The following is a 10,668-nucleotide window of genomic DNA, read 5'->3' as shown; positions in this document are numbered from 1 at the left end:
CGGTTCTATATTCCGTTGTATCAACTTCTTCGTATTTTTTTCTTTAGACTTCCCTGTGCTTGTTGCACTCCTGGGCTCCGTGTCATCTTTACCGATTCCTGAACTAATGGCGATGCTGAATGGTAAGTGTGAACTGTAAAATGAGCAAATTAACGTAGAGAATACATTTGCAGTATTTGGGAACGGTTCAAAGAGACACCATGCGGATTACTGAAGTACTGCAACTCTTTACCAAGTCCTTAACTGTGCACTGTGCAGTAACACTAACAGTGCCCCAAAGTGTTGCTAATGATCTTACAGCCTAATCCAGCTTGTAACCGCTTTCTGCTGGTAGCTACCGTACTGTAGAAATGTTCTGAAGCATTCACAAAACTTTGTTTTACGTTCGAACCCTTGTTTCCACCTTCTCCGATGCAGGCAGTTGGCGCGACCCAGGCACGGTTAAAAAGAGACATCATGCGGCGGACTGAAGTACTGCAACCAGCGTTCTTATAGCAAAATTGTTTAAAGTTACGCCGTTTTCAGTGCCCCAAAGTGGCCATAACGGCCCCCGAAAGTGCGAAATGGAACGAAATGGAACGAAATGGAACGAAATGGAACGAAATGGAACGAAATGGAACGAAATGGAACGAAATGGAACGAAATGGAACGAAATGGAACGAAATGGAACGAACTAAAACATATGTAACATTATGAAATGAAATACCAGTAGATAGCGAAATATAAGGAACGTTGTAACATTCACAGTAGACGGGAACAGGAAGTAAATACATAATATAACGTGTTTTATTTCTTGAATCTGTTTGATAATAGTAAATACAACGTTTTTGCCGCGTTTTTGTGGCTACATTCTTCCCTGAAAATGGGAGCGCCGCGTGGAAAGAGCTCGGCCGCTCTTCCTTGATTTTACCAACTATCTGCAAATGACCTCTTGCAAATAGCAGGGACAACCAGCAAACGGAACTGAGTATCGAAGTAAGGACTAGATTATACAGAAGTTGGTGGTAACATTGCATCTCATAATTCACCAAGAGGACATGAGGCAAGCGTAATTTCATTATTTATACAGCGTGTTTGCGTGTTGTGTGGACTGTGAAATACATGTCCTGCCCGTTCACACCCTCCCTTTGTTTTGTCGTGAACAAGGAAGCAGAAATGTCTTCAGAGGTAGTTCTCAGTCCATGTCCGTGATTGAATGGACTTGGATTTGCATATCATTAACGGAAGGGTCCATTCTCAGACAGCCGACCAGCCGAACAATAGGTTGTATAAAAATCGTTGTTGCGGAGATATGCAGCTACGTATTAGTTATGGACTAAAACCGTTTGTAAATAAAACTTGGAAGTCGGAGTTTGATTCAACCTGTCGGTAGCACGCCGGCCCACGTGCACAGTTCCGATGCGCTGGCAACATTGGCGGTTCATTTGCATGCGGGGCTCCATTTGCAACACGCAAACACGCTGTATAAATAATAAAATTACGCTTGCCTCATGCTCTCTTGGTGAATTATAAGATGCAATGTTACCACCAACTTCTGTATAATCTAGTCCTTACTTCGATACTCAGTTCCGTTTGCTTGTTTTCCCTGCTATTTTCAGCTGTTCACTTGCAGATCGTTGGTAAACACAGAGGAAGAGCGGTGGATCTCTTCCCACACTGCGCTCCCATTTTCAGGGAAGAATCTAGCCACACAAACGGGGCAAAAACGTTGTATTTACTATTATCAAACAGATTCAAGAAATAAAACTCGCTATATAATGTATTTACTTCCTGTTCCCGTCTACTGTGAATGTTACAACGTTCCTTATATTTCGCTATCTCCTGGTATTTCATTTCATAATGTTACATATGTTTTAGTTCGTTCCATTTCGTTCCATTTCGTTCCATTTCGTTCCATTTCGTTCCATTTCGTTCCATTTCGTTCCATTTCGCACTTTCGGGGGACCCCAAAATGACCATACGAGCTTGGGCTACTTGCTTTAAGCCTCATTTACGTGCAAGGAAGGGAATTACAGGGAAGTCTATTGCGTTGTTGATCGACAGGCGGTAATACTAGTACATTTCTGCAATGACTTCTCTCTCGATAATTAAGGCACCGTGATGATGATGGCGATGTGCCAGGATACCGAGATCGGTTCTGGGAGGTAAAAAAATCAACACATAGAAATAAATGAAAATCAAACAGTAGATCTAGAGAACAAACGACAGTCGATCTAATACGCAAATAACTCTCTTGTAAGCGATAATTATCTTCTTTGCACCCAGAAGAGGGTCTGGTACAACATCGCGGGTCATTTTGTGTCATTGTTGTCCTTTTTGTGTACTGTAACTGCGTAGATATGCGAGTTCAGTGCTAAGGGCGCTGAGTGCAGTACATCAGTCCGCCGTAGGGTGTCTCTTTTGAACCGTGCCCGCTGCGTGTGGGTTGTGCTACATTTTTGTATTGTAGACGGCTGGAAACAAGGGCCCCCTGCATAGGCCACCCTGGCTAAATAGAACAAGAAATGGACAAATAAACCGGGATCAGCAGTGGAACAAAGTTTGTGTGATCATCAGCGTTTGAATTTACTTGCAACTGTGTAGATTGGCAAGTTTTCTACAACCTCTGACTGCAGTACTTCAGTCAGCCGTAGCGTGTCTCTTTTGAACCGTGCCGACTGCGTGTATGAAAGTTTACCAGGTTCATTTGTCCACCACAAAATCTGAAATGAGGAAGTTCCCTTAGCGACATTAGTTAGCAAGGCAGGCTAGATAAAACTTTTCACGCCGAATGAAGCAACTTATTGATTGGTTTATTGATTAATCTATTGGTTGATTGATTTATTGATTAATCTAATGAAACAAACTGTATTGATGCTTGTTGTGCGTGTACCTTGGTGAGGGTCAATCTTATGTTGCAGTATTCAATTCAGCCGTTAGACGTCTCTTTTGAACCGCGCCATGAGGCTGTTTTCTTTCGTTTTTAGTTAAGCAGTTCAAAAAGCTTGAATGATGTCTTTTTGTTAGCATGAAGTGTTGTATGGTCTTTATCTGTTTGTAATCAAGATCAAACGTAAGGTCGCACATTCATTATATGTAATTTTGTTATTAGGGTCGAAGCATGGCGGAGGTCCTCTGCCGGATGGTTCCGGCATGCATGGTGGATTCCCAGAGCCTCACGGATTCCCGGAACACGGCGGATTCCCAGAGCCTCCCGGATTCCCGGAACACGGCGGATTCCCAGAGCCTCACGGATTCCCGGAACACGGCGGATTCCCAGAGCCTCACGGATTCCCGGAACACGGCGGATTCCCAGAGCCTCCCGGATTCCCGGAACACGGCGGATTCCCAGAGCCTCACGGATTCCCGGAACACGGCGGATTCCCAGGAATGGGAGGGTTCCCTGAACCTCACGTAGACCCAGTTGATCCATACATTCTGGGTAAGCAGTCTGAAGCTTTAGAGTCACACCCTCTAATAGTAGCACCAGACAGTTGCATGTGTCACATGAAAGACGTACGCCTTGCGCCACACATTGTGAATATGCAGACTAGCAATACATTCATCTTATAGTTTTTTTTTGTTTGTATTGCATGCCCAGTAAACCGCATGACGGCGTAACACATCAGGTCTGTACTGAAGAGTACAAGCTGCATATCCGGACAGATTTATATGATCCACACACACTGGGAAGGACCCCTACTCTATCCAATAAGTGTGTTGGGTTCTTTAACGTGCTTGACGTGTGGCTCCCCTCAAACACGGGACCTACATTTAACGTCCGGGGAACGTCCCTAACCGAAGCTAGGTACTAATTTTCTCCTGAGTAAAGTGGGAAAGTCGTTTTAAGTACCTTTCCCACGGGCACAACGTCAACGGGACAAATCAAGGAACCCCGGATTTGAACCCGGTATCTCTGGGTTCTGGAGCCAGACACCCTGCCACTACGCCACCGCGACGCCACGTTTTCTTAACATCAATGAACACCCGTAGGAAAATTGGTATGGGCACGACAATGTACGCTGTGTACACAATTAAAACCCTTCAGAGTGCTAAACTGTGGCACTCACAATACTAATCTGTAAAAATTGCGATTTTGTCATTGTCATAGATCATGGGATGTACGGAGGGCCTTACAGCTACATCGCCAAGAAATCTACCCAGGCGAGAAAGTCCGCTATCCAGGGCGCCAAGGAACTGAAGACGGCTGCTGCAAAGAAGAAGGCTGAACTTCAACAGCTTCTCCGCAAGGGGGCGCCCCAGGGTCAGCCCAACGGGAAAGCCGTCCTCGCGCATGCTCAGAAGCAGGCGAAGAAGTGGTTCAACTCCAAAGTTGGAAGCGTCGCCTCCAAGGTGAAGACCTACAGCCACACGGCACGTGACCTGGCAAACCTGAAACGAAAAGCTGACGAGGCACCGAAGATATAAACACTGAGCTTAGAGGTGCCTAAGCGATTTCAGGGGGTAAAACTTGAAATATTCTGGGAAAAGCAAGTCTGTTTTGTGAAATTAAAATTGACATTTACTTCCCCGTATAAGTACATTTGCATCAATATTTCATACTTTGGGCGTCTAAAAAGAGCAGAAACAAGCCGCAAAAGGAATATTCTATTCATTGGTACCACCCAAAAATCAGCCCAGAATCCAGCCGTAACCGTTTTCTGTCGACAATTTTCAGTAACTTCCGGCCGCGTGACGTCACAATGCCCATGCAAATTGAGCCATGACCATGTGATTATTTCTCTGGAAGTGTTTCGGACTTACCGGTCAGAATCGCTCATGTTCGGAAGATTTGAAATAATGTCTGGCTTCCAAGTGCTCAGATTTTCAACTAGTTCCCACCACACAACGACATCGCATTTTTGCTCCATGATGGTCGACATGCAATGGTATAGCGTTATCAAAGTTTACTATGGTTCAAGAAATTGGATAGAAATCACTAAAACAATGATTTTGAAAATATGACTTTCAACGCCCGAATATCGCTTAGGTTGCCTTTAAGATAACGGACAGAACACAAACAGATCAATCTCACGTGTTCATTTAGTCTGTTCACTTGCGATCATATGGAATGGAAAACGGCATGGCAACGTTTTTTTTATACAAACTTTTATATCTTTAGTGTATTATGTTATCGCCTGAATTGGCTGTGTGTGTACATGTGTGTGTGTGTGTGTGTGTGTGTGTGTGTGTGTGTGTGTGTGTGTGTGTGCGTGCGGGTGCGTGTTTGCGTGTGTGCGCGTGAGTTTATAGTAGGATCCCTTCTGTCTCAATAAAGTTTATAATCTACCAGCTTCATCAGTTCTTTTTGAGTTGTTGTTGACTGAAAACAAGCACAGGAAAAGCGCTCTCGACTTCTTCTGTTGATTAGATATTAATGCGACAAAACACATTATCATTTATGATCTATATTCAATGACGACCCCTTATATTGAAACTTCTTAGATATGGTACTTCAGAATCTCAAAAGGTCGCATTCTCAAAACTATAGTCAAGCTAGAGTTCCAAGACCTCATAACTTCGCCAGATGATGGTAACCTTTTTGAGTGATATACATGTTTTCCATTGATTATGCAATGAAGGCCATCATCAGCATAAGTTATATGAGTTGATGATATTCTTTACGCTTATAACAAAATATATTCATAAACTTTCCTTACTTACTAGTTATTAGCTCCTGATTTGTATGACTAGTATTTGATTATGTAAGGCACCACCTGAGCCATCTACATGCCAAAAAATCACAATGATCTGTCGAGCCCTTGCTGAGTTCATGTCCAAAGGTCAAAACGAAAATGCCCACTGCAGTTCCAAACAAGCCGCTAGGGGGGCCAAACGTACACAACTTACTTCCAGCGTTATAAGGTTTTCACCAGACCGTAGCATTTGTAGATTACTTAACCTCAAACTTTGAAGCTTCGCTGCGATGCCTTAGGTACCCGCTAGGAGGCCCATTATCGAACTTGACCGTCCTTTCTGCAAACCCTGCCCATTCACCAAATATCATGCAGAATCATGCACAGCTTTTCAAGTTATGCTGTGTACATACATACATACATGCACACATACAGACACAGCCCCCTGCAGTACCGACGGAAAATGCCAGTTGAATCATTTTCGAACTTGACCTATGTTTCAACAACCGCTACTCACCTACTGAATTAGATCATGAAGACCCATCGACAGCTTATACTGTTGACCTAAATACAGGCCTGCAGCTGCTCCACCCTGGTTTAACTGGAAACATAACCTTCTTGGCGAAGGTAATAAGCCTCCAAACTTCAAACCCCTTTGCAGTCCTTACGCAATTTTCACCATTCCCAAAAGAGGCGGAAATTTGACGATAGTCTTAGTAACGTTTAAGGGGACGGCCTGGAGCTGTACTGCAGACAAGGCTCTCATAGGGTATATTTTACGATTGTTGGTGACGCCTTAGGGGCGGAGGCATTTATTACAGTATTACGATCACTTTGAAAGAATTTCAGGAATTGCACGAATGCATTCCCCTGGGAATTGGTTTTGAGGTAGCCGTCGGCTGTGTAGTTTATGGAAGGAAAGGCCTTTGTAGATTTGTATGTGTAAAACACCATTTTGGCGAACTTGCTACTTAAGGCACAGAAACTGGCTATCATTTTTTGATTTTCAAATATGCTTCTCTGTTTCTAACAAGAGAGAACAATATTTACATTCCTCTTGTTCTGATAAGATTCAACTAGGAATACATTGAAATATCAAAGCTTGATTTTTGAATAAGTTCTTTTTTGGCGACGCCTACAATAAAGGATTTTATGTTTGGGTATGCAGCTGATACATGTTCTTTTAGATGCTCCCTGAAGACTATAGCGAACACATAAAGGATAAAGGAAGGACGCGGATACAAGCAAGGTTTCTTTAACATTGGACATAGTAGATGTTTTGTGTGAGAGTTTTTATTCGTTTGTGTTTCATTTGTTTTTATCCTGTGCGTTTGCGTCACCCTTCATATTTTTTTCTCTCTTTTTTTTCTTTTCGGCTTTGCGACGATCCTGCATTCATTGTTTGTTTCTCCTGGGTTGACGTTATCAGCGCACACTCCAATTCTTCCACGATGACTCCAGTGAAGTCCTTATAGAACCAAGGGTGGCCACGGCGTAGCTCACCTGCGGGCACAAAGAAAGAAATCATTCACTGCCGTTCGCCGAGGAACAAATTGATCTCCTTTTCTCTCTAGCTATCTATCTATATTTTATTCAAACCAGTAAACACAGGTTGAGAGTCTGAGATGCTTGCTCAGTTACGAAGGTCAGCCTTTACAATGACCCAACATATGAATTATATGTTACCCAGGTCAACAAAAACGGCAAAATTTAGTGATCTAGCCACCACCCGTCATTTCAGTCATTTGACAGAATTTATGCCACTCATGACGTCCAAAGATTGTGCATATTCTGTTATCTTTAACGAGCAAAAATAGGTGTGTAAAGATAATGAGAGCTTGGAATTTTGCAACGAAAACTAGTAAATCTGCGTAGGTTTGCGGCAGAGCCGATTCAGATAATTTCTAACGCCCTCTGGCGACCGGAGAGACGACACACAGGCCAGTAGGTGGGGAAATTCCCGTCCCCATTACATTTCTGACCGGTCTCACCGGACTAACGTTTTTGTGACTATTTCCCCCACTCCCGTTCAGCGTCCGTTGTTGCAAGCAAAGACGTCACATGCATAAAAGTCTGAAATACTTATATAGTTATCAGACTTTCTGTAATTTGGGTGAATATTATTAAACTTTCAAGCTCACACGCGCTTTCTTCCCTCGAAACATGATAAAGGACGTTTGATATTCCACCAATAACAGCGCCCGCCCGTGCGGTGGGAATGGGACAAAAATAATTATTTCCGGATCCGGTGATTTTTTTTCGTCAAACAAAATTCTGATCACGGAAAAAATCCTGCAGGCTGGCTGTTGCCTGTGTGGGCTTACCGCTATGAGACATCGTGTTTCACGTTGTCTCATAGGCGGTGAGCCACCGAGTTTTGTGCCTCTCACCTCTTTACTCTAGCTAGTGAATTCCTTCTAAGGTTTTTAGGGTGGGCATGGCGTAGCTCACCTGCGAGAACAAAGAGAGAAAAGGGCATGAATAAATTGATGTCATCTACTGCCAATCACTAAAAAAAAATCTGATTTGCCCTTTATTTTAATAAAAATCATCCTTACTTCACAAAGACTTCAAAATTATTCAACGTTTGTTCTTTATTTGGGTTTACAAAATCATGAAAATTACATTCTGATTTGTATTATCTAATTAAATCGATCATCACTTAAGCTATCCACATATCAAAAACAAGTATACAGGTTTGGATGAATATCCCTTTATGGTTTGTCGGGCCCCTAGGGACAGGCCTTCCAGCAGAGGAATATTTGCACAAGTTTTGCAACTAACATGTGTTAGATGACACAGTATGCAAGTGCCCCATAATAGAAATCCTCATTAGTAATGCAAATTTAGTCCCAATATGCATAATTTGCACTTCATCATTTATGTCAATTTTTCGTGGAGATGAAAATATACATGACTCAGTCATCCTTAATACTTCATTGATCACTCAAGCATATGAATTACGTCACTAGTTGCACATTGGACCAAAGTTTACGAAACTTATACTGATCGAAGTAATCAACAGAGCTAACTAGAAAAAACTGCTACATGGGCACCATTACAAAAGAAGACTTACAACAAGAAGAAAATGACAACGACTATAACACACTTACCTAATACAGAACATCAAAGTAAGGCCCTTACAAACAAATAAATGCATAATACAAAATACAACCAATCATAGACGAGTACAAGTTCACCTCCGGTGCCTTAAAAAAACACGGACAGCTAATCAACAATCGCCATACGATCGGTACAAAGAAAACAAAACATACGCTAGGGAATATTGAAAATACTGATTCAATAAAAACAACAAATCATTAGTATCACCTCGCGTATCATGACGTCGAACAACAAGAAGACAATGCCCTAAACGACCAAATTCTGTCACCGCAACTCTGTCGACATTAGTATGTTTACAATACAACCATTGAATCTGACTGATAACATATAAAAATATCCGGGTCACGGTTTTACTTACTTACCATGGTCGTAAAAAACTTTCTACGCTTTGCAGCTCACGACCATCGACTAAAGGACATACCTTTTTAATCTTGCACACTTGAAAAAAAAAAAACAGACGCCCGGGGGACAGGGTCCCCTAGTGCCATTCCTGGCCGTCCTGTGCCACCCGTATACAGCGCTAGCATGCCTTTCTAATCGTAATACTACAGCGAACCCACAAAAAAATCCTACAAACACCGAAAACTAACGAAAATTTAAAGAAAGTCCATATAAATAGCACTGACTAGTATAAAACCAACAGATTCAGAATGCAGCAGACCAGGTAGTAAAGCGCTACTTCTAAGTACCATTGTGCAACGTTATTCTACGGTAGTCCGCAACAAGACGAAGAAATTTATACCTGGTACCCCACGACCACAAGAACCCAGAACTGTTCTGGGCGGAAATCATTGTTGACATTATAAAAAACGGTGACAAATTGTCTACTCGTTGATCATCATTCTACATGTAACGTAAGTAGTGACACATTGAGATGTCCGCCACAACAATGAATAGCTAAGAACGAGTTGATATAACAAATTCAAAAATTCATCAAATGTACAACATCTTAACAAGGTACTAGTATTTGTGGCAATTATCAAAATAACCAAACGAATTCCTGAACTACAACGTTAGCAGGATAGAATACGTGAAAAGCAATGTACACTTTAGCCAGTTGTCAAAACAACGTCTAGGCATCTCATTCACATATTAAATCATATCCAGTTGTTTGAGTAACTGCTTTTTTGGCGTATCTTATTACCTGGGTGTCTAATCTTCATCGACAGCTCACACATTAGGCATGATTACGGAAACACATATCAGCTACAACAAAATTCGCCAACAAAGAGAAAATTTATACTTCTCGGCAGTAACAAAATCGGTAAAAGAAACACCGGAGCAGACGAATACGAGAACAAATACAAGGAGGTTAACGGGACAGAAACGTACACTCTAAGTTGACATCAAGTCTACCGTGCTTCGGTCTGGCTCTCGTCGGGGCAGAGGGGGCTTTTCGCCGCCTAGCGCTTTTGCATTCACGCGGCAGAAGTTGGCCAACTCCTACCGAGTAAAAAAAAAACACCGGGTGCAAAGGACAATAAACCTGGCAACAGTAACAGAGAGTCCCGTATGCCACGAAGATAGCCCTGGGCCTATAAACATAGCGAAATCCGAGGGGCCTGCATGGTAGAGGCTAAAATCAAACCACTGAGCCCATCTTGGTATTTCATAGTTTTCATTTCGTAAAATTTAGTGCAAAGTACAAGTAAATTTTCAAGTTGCTGTCTATTATCAAGTATAAGAAACTTCGACAGAAACATATTTAACGTATGAAAAGTTTTCAAGAACTTACCTTGAAAGAATTCCGGGTCTCCGTGACTCAACACAAGCCCGTAAGCGTTTCCCCGTCGTGTTAGACTATCCCTGGCGGCGGGCCCCGGTATGCGGTCCTGCTATTGTCGCCGGGTGCCCAGGTCCGCAATCCCCGCTGCACGGCGCGCCCTTGCCCCGGAGCTGACCTGACGGTATACTGTATGTAACGCTAGCC

At 42.6% G+C, this 10,668-nt stretch overlaps 1 protein-coding gene and 1 long non-coding RNA gene across 2 annotated transcripts; one reads left to right on the top strand and one right to left on the bottom strand.

Annotated features, from left to right (window-relative positions):
• Positions 1-31: 31 nt before the first annotated feature.
• LOC136447624 (annexin A7-like) lies at positions 32-5,268 on the top strand. The gene is made up of 3 exons (XM_066446656.1): positions 32-122; positions 3,092-3,421; positions 4,091-5,268. Exons 1-3 carry the CDS (start codon positions 107-109, stop codon positions 4,405-4,407), a joined length of 663 nt encoding a protein of 220 aa, XP_066302753.1. The 5' UTR covers positions 32-106; the 3' UTR covers positions 4,408-5,268.
• Positions 5,269-6,890: 1,622 nt separating this feature from the next.
• On the bottom strand, positions 6,891-10,668 carry LOC136447625 (uncharacterized). The gene is made up of 3 exons (XR_010757766.1): positions 10,474-10,668; positions 8,006-8,066; positions 6,891-7,118 (listed from the first exon to the last, which is right to left on the bottom strand). It is a non-coding gene; the product is annotated as an uncharacterized lncRNA (long non-coding RNA).

Source organism: Branchiostoma lanceolatum, chromosome 13 (assembly GCF_035083965.1).
Source record: "Branchiostoma lanceolatum isolate klBraLanc5 chromosome 13, klBraLanc5.hap2, whole genome shotgun sequence".
Taxonomy (NCBI): domain Eukaryota; kingdom Metazoa; phylum Chordata; class Leptocardii; order Amphioxiformes; family Branchiostomatidae; genus Branchiostoma; species Branchiostoma lanceolatum.
The sequence above is the reverse complement of the archived record's forward strand: the minus strand, read 5'-3'. Positions and strand labels throughout refer to the sequence as shown.